The sequence below is a fragment of the Myotis lucifugus genome, unplaced genomic scaffold (assembly GCF_000147115.1).
Source record: "Myotis lucifugus unplaced genomic scaffold, Myoluc2.0 scaffold_100, whole genome shotgun sequence".
Lineage (NCBI taxonomy): Eukaryota > Metazoa > Chordata > Mammalia > Chiroptera > Vespertilionidae > Myotis > Myotis lucifugus.
The window spans coordinates 873873-888766 of record NW_005871148.1 but is presented as its reverse complement, the minus strand read 5'-3'; the positions used below and the strand labels follow the sequence as shown (position 1 = coordinate 888766).

Genomic DNA, 14894 nt, shown 5'->3' with positions numbered 1-14894 from the left:
GGTAATTTGAAAAACCTACCTGGATGGCTGTCCTTGTGGAAGCAGCGCCGGGGCCTGAGTGACTCGAGCATCTCTGGCCGCTGGGTCAGAGGGGCGGGCCCTGCGGGGAGCGGGCGGAAGGAGCGGGGGCGGGGCTTCCCGAGGCCCCGAGTCAAAGCTGGGGCGGGTCCCCGGCTCCCGCACTTTCTATTCCGCTTGCAGCCGTTTCTGTCGAGTAACCGCGGGTAAGGCGCTCACGGGACCCTTCTTTCTCTTTGGGAGGAAAGGGCCAGGCACCCGCCTCTGCGGGTGTCCGGTGGGACGTGAAACACCTTCTCAATGAAATCCCAGCCTCTCCGTCTGCTCCCACCCCGGCCAATGGCCCTCCCCGGAGTAGGGCGGGGAGCAGCTTGGCTCTGGGGGTGGCAGGCCGCCGCTCCCCACCTTCTCCAACGCGGTGCACTGGGTCCCCAGGACTCTGCTGAAGGGGCCCGGTTGCCTACCCGGCCCCAGCCGTGGCTCCGGGACGACCCTGCCCTGCAGGCCCTCTTCCCCACGGACGCAATCCCAAATCTCTTCTTGCAGCTGAGAGGAGCCCGGATCTGCGGTTTGAACCAGGAGAGGCCCCCGTTATTTGGCCCCGGAAGGTCCGTGCGGCTCACCTTGCCCGCTCGTTCTGCCACCACTCTTGAGTGTGGGGGCAAGAACCTGGAGTTAGCCTTGGCCTTTCCTAGTGAAGGGCAGATGCTGACGTTGCCACTACCCGCCCCGGGCACCCTCTCTGAAAAGACCTCAGAAGGCAGTGAGGAAGACGTTCATGCTCCCTTCCAGGTTATGTTAGGGGTCTGAGCCCCACCTGTGACCAGTCTAGCCTCCTTTCTCTTATTGCAAAGAATCCCTGCCTTATTAAAGGCTGCACCTGCCCAGGCATGGAAGCTTTCCTTCCACCCCCGGGCTGGGAGACCGCAGGCATTTCTGCCCAGGTGCTCTGGAATCCTCTTGAGAGTCATCGTGTTTAGAGTAATCCTTACAGGAAGAAGGGACTCTATGACTGCTCTCCCCTGCCCTACCCAACTTACTTCCCCTGCAGTGAATGCCTGCTCAGCAACTTTTCCCAGGAAAAGATAGTGATCTTCTGTTCACTTATGGAAGTCCCTTTAAGTCAGTGGTTCTCAACCTTCCTAATGCCGCGACCCTTTAATACAGTTCCTCATGTTCTGGTGACCCCCAACCATAAAATTATTTTCGTTGCTACTTCATCGCTGTAATTTTGCTACTGTTATGAATCATCATGTAAATATCTGATAGGCAGGATGTATTTTCATTGCTACAAATTGAACATAATTAAAGCATAGTGATTAATCACAAAAACAATATGTAATTATATATGTGTTTTCCGATGGTCTTAGGAGACCCCTGTGAAAGGGTCGTTCGACCCCCAAAGGGGTCGCAACCCACAGGTTGAGAACCGCTGCTATAAGTGAAATAACTTCCTCTTTTCCCTCTTGTGGGCAGATTGAGCTCGCCTACAATAATGACAGAAGTTGGAAATGCATTGAGATTTCTGACCTGAGAGTGCAGTGTAGCGGCTCCATTTTCCATTCCCTAGCTAGCTTAGGCTTGAACTTGCTGAAATTGTGGTGGGACTCCTGGCCAATCTTGAGAACCTAAAACCAAATTGACATTCAGCATCAGTGCGAACAAGCTAGCACCGAGCTTTGTTCTTTTCTCATTAGTGAAAAAGCCCCCTACACGATGGGTGAGACGTTCTCCCAGCTGGGCTCTCAGGAGGACGAAAACAAGTCGATCCTACCCCGTGATTCAGCCAGCCATGGTAACAGCGAGTATTTTTCTTCCTGTGCCCCTTGTGAAAGGGCTGCTAATACCAGCTTTGTGACTTGTCCCACCTGCCAGGGCAATAAGGAGATCCCTCGAGGTGAGTGGCTCAAGGCTCTGGAAATAGCCTGCAATCCAGGAAAAGCTCTTGGCTGTCAGCTGGCCCATGGCCAGGTGCCTCTGAGACTATCCTTGAATGGGGTTGGGTCTCCCAGCTCTTGGTCCCCCAGTGTAGGGCTGGCCAGGGAGATGCTAACCCAGGGGTGGGCAAACTTTTTGACTCGAGGGCCACAATGGGTTCTTAAACTGGACCGGAGGGCTGGAACAAAAGCATGGATGGAGTGTTTGTGTGAACTAATATAAATTCAAAGTAAACATCATTACATAAAAGGGTACGGTCTTTTTTTTTTTTAGGTTTATTCATTTCAAACGGGCAGATCCAGCCCGCAGGCCGTAGTTTGCCACGGCTGAGCTAGCCCCACCCCCAGCACCCGTTCTCCTGCCCAGCGAAGGCCCCTCCTGTCCCCGGCCTCTCTCAGCCTCCCTTGCCCCGTCACCCACCCCCGGCCTGGAGGCCCTTGTCCTGGGAGCTAAGCTCTGAAGAAAGAAATGCCAGAGATTCTTCACATCTGTTTATGAAAATCTCACTTTCATTCTAGCGATGACCAACTTCAGCAACATAGCCCAGTGCTCCCAGTTCTGCTGAGGGGCCGAGGTGGCATGCTGCTGACATTGCTTTGGGGGGTGGAGGGGTGCTTCTGGCAGACTGGCACAGGAAACATTCGTCATGGACACCTCTTGGCCCTCCCTCTCACTTCTTTCTCTACAGAACTGGAGAAGCAGCTGGTGGCCCTCATCCCCTATGGGGACCAGAGGCTGAAGCCCAGGCACACGTAAGCTCCTCTTCCTACCTCTCAGCCCCACAGGCGGTTGCCCTTGGGGCTGTTCCTCTTTGTCTACCCCGTTCTGCCTCCCCCCAGATTTTTCTCCATTGATTCTCCCCCCAAACGCCTGAGCCTCACTGGGCTCATATGTACTAGCCCCGTTTCTGAGGATTTTCCAGAAACCCAGGGCATAGCTACCTAAAGCCACCTGGTGTCCTTCTGAGCATCACTGCCTCCAAGTCACATGCCCCCCCCCCTTTTTTTAACATTCAATTTTGACAAATTCATCTAGTGTTTGCTTTGTTCTTTCTTCAACTGCTTTTTTTTTAATGTTTTTATTTCAGAGGAAGGGAGAGGGAGAGAAGGATAGAGACATCGATGATGAGAATCATTGATTGGCTGCCTCCTGCATGCCCCACACTGGGGATCGAGCCCGCAATCTGGGCACGCGCCCTGACTGAAATCAAATGGTGACCTCCTGGTTCATGGGTTGACGCTCAATTACTGAGCCACACCGGCTGGGCCATGGCTCCCTTTTGAAAACAGAGGACCTCTTGACTCTGCAAGTCCTTCCAGGAGGGAGGGAGGTGGTCCTGGCTGCAGTTGGTTTGGGGAAGTTATTTTTCCTAAGAGCTTCCCCTGCTGTGGCAGCTCAGACATGCCTGTTCTCTTCCCAGTAGAGATGGAAAGCCAGCTGCTCCCTGTTCGGAGACACTTCAGAGCGTTAGAGGCAACCCTGAGTTTCTCTAGGCCGGGGTTGGGGGTGTCGTGACCCTGATGATCATCTGGATCTATTTGACAGGATCCCCGCAGTCCCCTCCCACAGTTCTCAGCTTCAGTCGGGGAGCCAGCACCCCGCCCTCCCCACCACTGCACCAGAATCTAAATCTAACAGTGCCGCTCATGAGACACTTACAAGGTGCTATCGCTTTAATGCCCATCTCAATTTTAAATTAAATGACAGATGATGTCCTGTTCTGAATATTCAGAACTCTCAAAATTCATGTGGACTGGCTTTTCCCAGTGGTAATAGGGGCTTTAGCTATGTGCCAGGGCCTGGGATTGGTGCTTTTTCACGCATTAGCGTATATCAAATTCTATGAGGACCCTAGCCGGTTTGGCTCAGTGGATGGAGCGTCGGCCTGCGGACTGAAGGGTCCCAGGTTCGATTCCGGCCAAGGGCACATGCCTGGGTTGCAGGTTTGATCCCCAGTGGGGGGCGTGCAGGAGGCAGCCAATCAATGATTCTCTCACATCATTGATGTTTCTATCTCTCTATCCCTCTCCCTTCCTCTCTAAAATCAATAAAGATATATTTTAAAAAAAATTCTATGAGGTAAGTATAGTTATCTCCATTTTACAAGCAAGAAAACTGAGGCTTAGGGTTGCTCAGAGGTACTGGATCAGAGAGCTAGTAATGGAAGCCAAGCTGTCTGCCACCTAGTCCTGTGCTCCTACTTGCTCAGTGCCATATTGGAGTGTAGGCTGGCCCTCCACATCCAGGGGCTACTTGGGGGGGGCGGGCAGGATGCAGAGGAGAGCCTTGCATATGGAGAGGAGCGCCTCAGTTTCCTTGAGGTTCAGACTTCTCCACTCCTCTCCCCTGGGTCCTACTTTCCCACAGGGAGCTCTCCGTGTTCCTGGCAGTGCTCATCTGCCTGGTGACCTCCTCCCTCACCATCTTTTTCCTGTTTCCCCGGTCCATCGACACGCAGCCTGCAGGCCTCAACTCCTCCTCCACTGTGGCCTTGGACGAGACTGTCTACATCAACATAACGGTAGGTGGGTGCCTGTGCCTCTGGGCTCTGACCCACACCTTCCCAGCAATACTCCTCTGTAGCCCTTGCCCAGTGGTGTGATCCTGGGCACCCAGAGGGTGTTAGAAACCTGGGGAGAAGCAGGGGCCACCCTGAACCCCAGATTGTGTAGGACTGGGACTCTCCACAGTGAAGGGTCAGAATCAGGGCCCAAGAAATAAATCACAGGGTGTAATGGGGGTGGCGTGCCTGAGGCTCCCTGGGTGGGCAGGGTGGGACTAGATCCTGAGCCAGCTTAATGTTTTAGTTAAAGTGACTCCTCACCATTAAGAGCCCCCAACAGGGGCTCCTGACACTGGTTCTCAGCAGCTGAGGTCCATATCGGGGTGGGGCTCAGTCAGGCTGGGGGTTTTGAAACTGTTTGACTTCTCCTTTCCAAGGATGGCCACACTCACCCCTCCCTTTCCTTGTCTTCATCCCCAGAATATCTTGAACATCTCCAATAGCAACTACTACCCCATCACTGTGACCCAGCTAACCATTGAGGTGCTGCACCTGTCCGTCGTGGTGGGGCAGGTCTCAAATAGCCTCCTCCTCCACATCGGCCCTTTGGCCAGTAAACAGGTAGGTGTCTCCCTCTCCCTGGCCAGCCCTGCCCACAGCGGTGTGGATGTGTGAGGTGGTGGGAAGGGGGTGACGGCTGGAGTTGGGGCTAACCCTATGCCATTTGGTTGACAGATGTTTTATGCAGTAGCCAACAGGATCTTGGATGAAAACACATAGTGAGTATCCCTGGATCTCTTCTCCCTCCGCCTCTGTTCCGTTTGGAAACCTGGTTTTAATCCCCACCAGGTTTTCTGATTGCTTAGCAACAACCCTGCAGCCAGTCCTTGGCCTGTACTCATGGCTGAGGCTGCAACGTGCAAGGAAGTGTTCAGGGTCCCCAGCCTCTCTTCCTGTTTAGAACTAGATTGGAATGAGGAACAGGCTAGGATTTGGTTCATCCTTACAATCTGTGACCTGGGGCTCTTTAGCCTGAATTGCTGAGGATGAATGTCATTTTCTGCGGAGGGAGGGGCCAGCATGTGCCTGGGCCAAGCCAGTTGGGATTGGTGGAGTGATGTTGCAACGGGGATGACGTACTCCTTAGTCAGAGGGAGTCTGTGTGGGAGGGGGGAGGGACATTCGGGGCCCCTGAGGGAAAGGGGCCTAGAAGGTGACAAGGCTGGGGCTTGCAGATCTTTAAGCCTTCTGATGGCCACTCACTGTGAAACATGATCCAATGTGTCTCTCTCTCCCTCTCTCTCTTTCTCAGCAAAATCTGCAGCTGGCTGAAAATCAAAGTCCACCATGTGCTTTTGCACATCCAGTAAGTAGGGCTTGGACCTCTCCCACTTCTGACTCCAGTCTCTCCTCAGCCTCACCTTGTGAGAGGAGAGTGATCCAAGGTGACCCCATGAATCTGTTAGTTCTTGGGAAGAGCAGGTCCAGCCCCTACTCTAGGTCCCACCTTGCTCCTAAGCTTCTAGTGTGACGGCCACAGAGCTGTCTGGAACACAGGTGAGGCAGCAACCTCAGATGCCTTAGCAGAGTGGGGAACAAAAAAAAGGGAGGGTGGGATCTGAGGGAGCCAACCCCCCACCCCCAGACAGCAGGCCATGGCCAGAGCTTTCCTCTTCCTCCCAGACATAACAACAAAGCCTCCTTCCTCTCCAGGGGCACCGTGACCTATATCTGCTTGAGCCACTCAGAGCAGAAAGTCTTCCAGAGCTATGAGTACGTGGACTGCCGGGAAAACACATCAGGGCCCCACTTGCTGGTCCCTCACCTGCCGTGACCTGTCTGTTGTCCCTAAACTCTAGGCACCTGCCAGCCTGGTCTGTCTCTCTCACAACTCCGTGGGGCCCGAGGACGGACTGTGGTGACTTGGCCAAAGGAAAAGCCCTGCTTTATCATACCCTCCCACCCCACCACACACAGGAAGCGCTCCAATTCCCACAGGCACGGAAGCCGGGTTCTCCTGGGGGCTGCCACCAGTTCCCCCTCTGGGTCTGGCCTGAGGAAAGTCTGACATGATGTTTCTTTGGAGTTAGAGTCCCTAGAGTGGCCCCTGCTCTTTCTGTTCTAGTTGCCCAGCTCCTCAGGTCTGACCTTCCTCCTGCCTGAATGTGAGAAAGCGTTGTATCCAGCGTTAAAGACATGAATCTTTTCAGGTTCTCCACCTAGTGATGGGAAAGCGACTTGGGGGCCGTGCAGTGCGGTCTCCAGGGTCTTTTGCAGAACACAGATGCTCTCCTGTGCCTCCCTGTTTGGGTTGTGTGACAAAGTGATGGTGATGATCGACTTTGCTCCTGGGAACTTGTCCCCTGCCCGTCTGACAGCTGGGTTGGCCAAAGCTCTGCATCTTTCCTGGTTAGAGACTGTCCTGGTTTCTAGGAAGACAGCTCCAGCTTCTCCCCCGTGAAACAGTTTATTATTCTCTTCAGAGCAGGAGCAACTTAAAGTAGCAGGGGAGGGGAGGGAGGCACCTGGCACCCATTGGGGGTGGCAGTGGGGGGCGGGGGAGACAGACAAAGCCAGAGTCATTTTAACAGATGTTTATTTATTGAAGGAGAGCTCCTGGCCGGTGGTGAGCCCATAACCCTGAGCCTGGGCGAGTAGACACAGGCAGGCCAAGCTGCTGGGCTCTGCCACACCAGGGCTCACCCTCCCAGAGGCCTCTGCTTTCCTTTGGGCATTGACGGTAGAGACAGCACATCAGTAGGGACTGGTCTTTGCTGTCACTCAGATGAAGCTAAGTCCTCCAGGTCCCACTGGGCTCCACGTGGAGGCGGTTTCTTTCTTTAGTGAGCTGAAATGGTGTTTGCTCACTAAAGGTGACTATGGTTTTTATCAGGCGGGCAGAGAGATGAGCTTGGGTGGTGGGGAAGCTGAACCTGAAGAAGGATGGGTAGAGAGGGGGACTGGTGCCTGGTGGGCTGGGGGAACAAGAGGGAGGAAGGAGGTTGTGCTGTCTCCACATTTTCATGTCTGGGTAACGGGTCAAAGTGGTGCTGGCAAGAGTGGGGGAGTCCAGGAAGGCCAGGCTAGAGCTTCTTCTGTGTAGGTTGCCAAATGTAAAGAATTTATATTGTAGTCAATAAACTATACTTAATGTTTAAAGAAGAAGTCTCCTGTGAGCGGGAAGGGAGCTGGTGAACATGCCCCATCTCAGCCTGGTGTTGATGTCCCAGGAGTGCCAAGGTGTCTTCCCCAGGCCCCGAGCCCCTGACACCATGTCCTGCCTCTGGCTTCTGAGAGATGGCTCGCTCCCTTTCTCACTGTGTATCTCTAAGGCCCCTTCCAACTTTAGTCCTATTCTTTGTCCCCCCTAAGCCCCCCCCAAGCTGCTCCCCTCAAGAAACACTGCACTGAGGGGCTCCGTCAGTCTGACCAAAGGCGATGCTGTGTGGGCCACAACAAGACCCAGGCATCCCCCTCACTGGTCCCTGGGGGAAGGGGGCCGGGCTGGAGGACCCTGGTGTCAGCGTTAGGAAGTGGTCAGGGGGACTCCTGGGCCTTTGGGGCCTCTTGACTGTCTCTGCTCCTTGGAAAGGCTGACACCCAGGAAGGAAGAGGCTAATCCCCCTCCCCTTCCAGGGCCCGGTGTCCTGTACCTGAGGCTATAGCTCTCCTTCACTCTGAGCTCTGTCTCTCTTCCTGCTTCTCATCAACCATTCAACAGCTGGTGCCCACTGTGGGCCAGGAATTACACTGGGCTGGGGCGGTCCTTCCCTGTCTGCCACCTCTTCCTACTGCTGCCCCAGGCCTGCTTGGTGAGCGGCAGTCCCTCCTTCCCCAGCTGTATCTCAGTAAGCAGCAGCTAGGAGGAAGGGGTGATGGCTCCTGTGAGAGTCATAAACCTGAAGCCCCAACAGAACTGTCATTGCTAAAGAAAAGGGCCAGCCCGGCCAGTGTGGCTCCATGGTTGAGCGTTGACCTGTGAACCAGGAGGTCACGGTTTGATTCCCGGTCAGGGCACGTGCCCAGGTTGCCTGCTCAATCCCCAGTAGGGGGCGTACAGGAAGCAGTCTATCATGATTCTCACTGATGTTTCTCTCTTCCTCTCTCTGAAAAAAACACACAAAAAACCCTTTTTTTTTTCCTTAAAGAAAAGGCTGGAGTTGGAGACTTGGGAGTATAAGGCCAGTTCTCCCACTGGCTTTGCCTAGAGAAGCATGCAATTGCTTTCCACTTTCTTCTCTCACCCTCTCCATCCCCTCATGGGTGTTCCCCCCCTCCTGGGTCTTCCTGCCTCTTTCCCCTCAGTCTCACAGAGCTGACCAGTTTCAAGTCTGCAGGAAACGTCATTTTATTCTGGGCTAGCCTCCTGTTCTGGAATGGACCAGAAGGGCATGGCCTTTGGAGTGCAGACATTGCTGGGTGGTGAGAAGGTAGAGTTGCTCATCTGTTGTTTACTGATGGCCAGTTGGGCCTTGGGGTCTGTCAGGGGATCACCACTGCTGTATGTAATCCATTGACTGAAATGAAGGAGGGACAGGAGACAAAACATGTAAATTAGCAGTTTCTGGGCTTCTTAGTTTCAGAGCATTAAGCCCTTTTGAGGCCGAAGGAATCAGAGTGAAATGTAACAGCCCAGTCCTCATCCTAAAAGGACTAGGAATGAGCCCGTCTCTAAGCTAAGCGCTTCTGGTGCCTTCTCTTGTCACTGCCACATGCAGTCCTCGTGAACCCTCTGTGCAGGAGCTGGTATTATCATTAATTTATGGAGGGGCAACAAAGGCTTGGAGGATAAGTCATACTAGTAGGGCGTGGTGATCCTGAGACCAACAGCGTTACTGCAGGTCTTGGCTTCCTCCTGCTCCAGCTGCCTCTACCCCAGCCAGCGCTTAAACAGCCCCCCTTGCCTGGCCTGCATTGCTCAGTGGTTGAGCACCAACCTATAAACCAGGAGGTCACTGGTTTGATTCCCGGTCTGGGCACATGCCCAGTGGGGGGGGCATGCAAGAGGCAGCCAATCAATAATTATCTCATAATTGATGTTTCTATCTCTCCCTCTCCTTTCCTCTCTGAAATCAATAAGAATACATTTAAAAAAAACAAAAAACAGCTCCCTTATTTTGCTTCTCTGGCACCTGTCTTCTCTCTCCAAATAGATTGTCAACCCCTCCACTTCTGCTTAGTGCTGAACAACAGCCACTATTTAGACATTTTTAGGGGGTGGGGAACGGGGGAATGGACCATCTAGAAGTGAAATAATTGCAGCCCCTCCCCCACCCCTGCCAGGAAAGCGCTCCAGACTCCACGCTCACATGCCCACAAGTGCACACTCAGACACCTGCCTGCCTTGCACGTCCTGTCTTACCGTGAAGCGTGGCTTCGAGGTGCGTGTAGTGAGGTAGGGCTGGTCTGGTTTCCTGAAACCTGATGAAACAAAGCACATGTTACTCATCTGACAGTTTCTGAGGCTAGAACATGGCAGAGACGGACTCTTCACTGTGTGACCGGGGACAGGTGGCAGCCCCTACCTGGGGCTGGGCACAGACTGAGCCCACCCGGAATTTCTCAACTAGGAACGGTGACTCCCTGTCCCAGGCCTCACGGGGCTCCGTATTATCTGTGGCTAAGCCTGCAACTCACATCCCACCCTCTGACCACCCTCTGTCCACCCTCACCCGCCTCTGTCCCCCTCCCCTGGAGGAAGGGCTGACAACTTCTTGGCCAGCCTCTGCAGAAGTTGGAAGCCGCCCTGGCAGTGCCAGGTTGGCACAAACACACTCAGAGGGAGTGTCCCCAAGGAAAAACCCCGGTGCCGGGGCGGGTCACGCATGGTGGGACGGCGGGTAACAAACGTGGGTTCTGGGCCCTCAGGCAGGGGTGGGAGACTGCCGCACACTTACCGGGGTCTAGAGGGATTTTCTGCCCTCCTTGGACTTTATCCTTAAAGCAGCTGGGTTGTCCTTTAGTTTGATGGGCCCCCATGGAGTCAAGCTGGGGGCCAGGCTTTTGGGAATCCTGGAGTTTGTGCTTAGAACTGAGCCGGGTAAGAGGGTCTTGGGCATTTTGTTGCCGTGGTTGAGATGGAGGCTGTGGCTGTGGCTGTGTCTGTGGTGGTGGTGGCGGTGGAGTTGGTGGCGGTGGCTGTGGCTGTGGCTGTGTCTGTGGTGGTGGTGGTGGCGGTGGAGGCGGAGGCGGAGGCGGAGGCGGTGGCGGTGGCTGTGGCTGTGGCTGTGTCTGTGGCGGTGGTGGCGGTGGTGGCGGTGGTGGCGGTGGCGGCGGTGGCGGTGGTGGCGGGGGCTCTGGCTGCTCCGCTGGCTTTGGCGGGGGCGGCTGTGGCTGTGTAGGGGGTGGCGATCGTACCTGTGATGGCCCTGGCTCCTGATGTGACTCCTGAGATAACTGGGTTTGCTCCTCAGATTGGTATTTCTCCTTTTGGGGTTTCTTCAGTTCCTGGCAAGAAGCCCCCGGCAAGTGACAGCCTCTTCCCTCCCACCCGGGCACCCATCTGCCAGATACCACAGGGAGCAAGACAGCAAATCCAGAGGGAGAGGCGCCCCGAGGGTCTCTGTCCCCTGGAGTTGGAGCCTGAGGCTAAAGCATGGGCTAATTTCCTTCACCCGCCACAGCACCAAGCACTGCTTCTCGGTGACATGGCCCTTGGCGCAGCCCCTCCCAGGAAACATCAGTCTCTGAGCACCTACCTGCTAGCTTGGGAGCTGTGCACTGAAAAACAAGTTTGCAGGACAGGAGGATAAAGAATAGCTTTGTGCCAATGCTTTGAAACAGCGCTGTCCAATAGAAATATAAAATGTGCCGCGTGTCATTTTAAACTTTCTAGTAGCCACATAAAGAGTAAGAAGAGCCCTGGCCGGTTTGGCTCAGTGGATAGATCGGCCTGCGGACTGAAGTTAAGGGTGCCAGGTTTAATTCTGGTCAAGGGCATGTGCCCAGGTTGCGGGCTTGATCCCCAATAGGAGGCGTGCAGGAGGCAGCCAATCAATGATTCTCTCTCATCATTGATATTTCTATCTCTCTCCCTCTCCTTTTCTCTCTGAAATCAATAAAATATATTTTTAAAAAAAGAGTAAGAAGAGCCCTGGCTGGTGTGGTTCAGTGGTTACAGCGTCGATCAGCACACCAAAGGGTTGTGGGTTTAATTCTTGGTCAAGGGCATATACCTGGGTTGGGGGTTCACTTCCTGCCCGCGGTTGGGGCGTGTGCAGGAGGCAACCAGTTTCTCTCTCCCTCTCTCTCCTCCTGGCTCCCTCTCTTCCACTCTCCCTGAAAAAACAATTGAAAAAATATCTCAGGCCCTGACCGGTTTGGCTCAGTGGATAGAGCATTGGCCTGTGGACTCAAGGGTCCCACGTTCGATTCCAGTCAAGGGCATATGCCAGGGTTGCGGGCATATCCCCAGTGGGGAGTGTGCAGGAGGCAGCTGATCAATGTTTCTCTCTCATCGATGTTTCTAACTCTCTGTCCCTCTCCCTTCCTCTCTGTAAAAAATCAATAAAATATATTAAAAAAATATATATATCCTCAGGTGAAGATTAAGGAAAAAAAGAAAAAGAGTAGGAAAAAAACAGGTAAAACTAATTTTAATAATATATTTTATTTACATCCAAACATGTAATCAATATGATAATATTACATAACTAGCGGTCCAGTGCACGAGATTCGTGAATGGGGGGAGGGAGGCGGCCTCTCGCAGTCTGGGAGCCCTAGGGGGATGTCCGACTGAGGCTTAGGCCGGCTCCCCGGATATTCTTAGTGCTGCCACGGCAGCTGCGCTCGCCAACAAACCTGGCTTCTGCGTTGAGTGGCTGGCCCCTGGTGGTCAGTGCGCATCATAGCGACCAGTCATTCCACCGTTTGGTTGATTTGCATATTAGCCATTTATTATTTAAGATTTTTAGTCTTTGTTTTTGTACTAAGTCTTTAAAACCCAGCATGCATTTTACACTTACTAGCACATCTTATTTGGGACAGGACATTTAGCAAAAAGAAAACTTCTATTTAGATTTCATTAAATTTCCAGTTGAAAAAGTAGACTCACATATCCAAGTTGTCCCAAACAGAAAGTTTTCCAATATGTAAACTGAGTATGTGTTTAAAATTCGATATTTAAATGAATTCAATGTGCATAAAATTTTAAAATCAGTTCCTCAGCCTCACTGGCCACATTTCAAGGGCTCGATAGTACACAGACTGGTGGCTATCCTATTGGACAACACAGCTTTAAAACCTCCCAGGCACCAGTTCCCTCAGTTCCCCGCTAGGCCTCAGCAAAGCTGAGTTACGCCAATGCGCACACACACCACACACACATACACACACACACACATACACACACACACACACACACACGTTTATCCAAGAGAACGCCGAAGGACCTTGCTTTCCTCCTATCCCCAGCAAAACAACATTCACAGGATGATGACAGCTTCCTAGGGGTCTGTCTTCCCTCCCCATCGCTGTCCTAACCCTGGAAGGACCCTGATGAACCTGACCCTCTCATGCACCTTCTCTTGCTGTTGCTGCCTCAGCCCCCTACTCTTTTCCAAAGCCGCCTGTCTGCGCCGGGCCTCCCAGTGGTAAGCACTGCCCATGATGGTGGCGGTGCCAGAATGCCCCAGGCAGGGGATGCGGCTGCCACTGTCCCCACTGCCCACCCACCTCTGTCCCCTCTCACCCCAACCCCACGGCCTGTCACTAGAACCACCTCATAATGTGGCCACTACCATGACAACTGGGCAGGACCTCCTTCCTTGGGGAGGAGGGAGGTGTTCTTCCCAAGCCTCCTAGGGAACATCTATAATGTACCTTTCTTTCCAGGGCCCTGAACAGGTAGAAGACACCTTCCCCCATTAGCTCTGAGTCTAAACAGGCTCCAGGGACAATTCTGAAGTCAGCTGGCTTTTCTCTGTTTTTTGTGTGTTTGTTTGTTTTCTCCCATCCTTCCTAGGACTCCAGCATCTTCATCAGGCCTCTGCTGACCCTCGTCCCCCAAAGGCCTCTGGAGTTACCTCTCCCTCAGTCCTCCATCTCCTCCCACTGTGCTGAGTCAGGAGGAAAGAAAATACAAAATCCAGGTAACTCTCCTGGGCCTGGGCCCCGTGGAGTGCCAGGTGGCTGATTGGAGAGTGCCCCCGTGTTGGGATACAGAATGCTGGGCACAAGCCTGGAGTCTAGCTCTTCCTCTGACCCTGCAGGCCCCACCTAAGCTCTCTGGGCTTGTTTCCTTACCTGTAGAACCAGAAGGGTCTGACCGTCTTCAGAGGATTGGTATCAGGACCAAGTAGATGAATGGATGAAAAATGTGTAAGAGGAAGTATGAGGTTGCTGAGCTACAGGTTGGTACTATTTATTACCCTACCTGACTTGTGTCCCTGGTGGTGGAGTGGCCAGGGGAGGGGATTATTTCCTACCGCCCAGGAAGCTTCTGGGGGCAGGGTCTGGGTAGACTATTGATCTGCCTCCTAAACATACATGCCTTTGCCCTCAGACATAAGTCTTTCTGGAAGCAGCAGAGCCCGAGTCTACCTTCAGGACTAAGGGCAGAGTAAGGGTATAGGTTATAACAGGGACTTCGTACCCAGCCCCAGCCTCAAACACTGTCGTGGTAGAGGGAGGGTGCAGGGAGCAGCCCTTGCACCAGAGAACAGGTGTCTGGAGAGCCTGTCAATTCAGGTACCGGGTGTAGTGGGTCAGCTTGGGCTTTGAAGTCAAGCAAAGACTCCGATTCAGGTTCCATGCTAGTTGTGTCACTTCCTAGCTGGGGGACTTAGGCAGGTCACTCAATGTCTCTGAGCCTTTCCTGTGAAGGTCGTTGGGGGATCTCATGGAATCCATGGAAAGTGGCTGCCCTCACAGTGGACACCGGGCTATGTCCAGCTGGTAGCTCTACGGGGTGGGGTGGGGAGGGGACAGTGGGGCACTGAGCCTTGCTGGATCTCTTTCCTCCTTTGCTAGTTCCTTCTCCTCCTCCTTATCACCCAGGGGTGTCATCTGCAACAATAGATGACAAGGGTTTCCAGAAGCAGGAGATGATACTGAGGCTTCTCACTGGACATTTTCCTTCCTACAAACGAATTCTAATAACATTTAGGTGGAAAATGATAATAAGAGGAAGGCACCCAACTTCCCAATAATTAGATGTGAAAAGGAGGAAGTGGGTTCTTGTTTACATCTCTTCCTCTCTCGCTTTCCCTCTTGTTCTCCTCCTACCCTAGAAAGAACAGGGATCGGATGGAGAGATGCTCAGGGTGGGGGAGGTGGGCTGGGCTGAATTTAGGGAAATGTTCCCAACCCTCTGAGCCAGACCTCCGGTCAGAGGAGGGGTTTTCCAGGGGAATCTGCCAATATTGTGCCCCTCTTCTTCTCTCCCTTTCTGAGCCCCGCTCCTGCCTCCCCTGCACAGTCTCTCCCACCCCCACCC

At 53.4% G+C, this 14894-nt stretch overlaps 1 protein-coding gene and 1 long non-coding RNA gene across 3 annotated transcripts; one reads left to right on the top strand and one right to left on the bottom strand.

Annotated features, from left to right (window-relative positions):
• The first annotated feature begins 133 nt into the window (after positions 1-133).
• Positions 134-7618, top strand: TMEM106A (transmembrane protein 106A). Of its 2 annotated transcripts, XM_014458809.2 has the most exons (9): positions 159-224; positions 565-626; positions 1716-1915; positions 2645-2708; positions 4324-4477; positions 4940-5080; positions 5195-5238; positions 5772-5825; positions 6173-7618. In XM_014458809.2, exons 3-9 carry the CDS (start codon positions 1735-1737, stop codon positions 6291-6293), a joined length of 759 nt encoding a protein of 252 aa, XP_014314295.1. In that variant the 5' UTR covers positions 159-224; positions 565-626; positions 1716-1734; the 3' UTR covers positions 6294-7618. The 2 variants fall into 2 exon arrangements, with proteins under 2 accessions (XP_006092375.1, XP_014314295.1); XM_006092313.3 differs by lacking the exon at positions 565-626 and having other exon boundaries at positions 134-224.
• Positions 7601-10564, bottom strand: LOC106697736. The gene is made up of 3 exons (XR_001348932.2): positions 10357-10564; positions 9822-9880; positions 7601-8976 (listed from the first exon to the last, which is right to left on the bottom strand). It is a non-coding gene; the product is annotated as an uncharacterized LOC106697736 (long non-coding RNA).
• Positions 10565-14894: the final 4330 nt, after the last annotated feature.

Coding starts and splice junctions, on each gene's coding strand:
- TMEM106A (XM_006092313.3), top strand. CDS start 1,735: ATGGGTGAGACGTTCTCCCAGCTGGGCTCTCAGGAGGACGAAAACAAG. Junction 5,081..5,194: donor GCCCTTTGGCCAGTAAACAG/GTAGGTGTCTCC, acceptor TTTGGTTGACAG/ATGTTTTATGCAGTAGCCAA. Junction 5,239..5,771: donor ATCTTGGATGAAAACACATA/GTGAGTATCCCT, acceptor TCTCTTTCTCAG/CAAAATCTGCAGCTGGCTGA.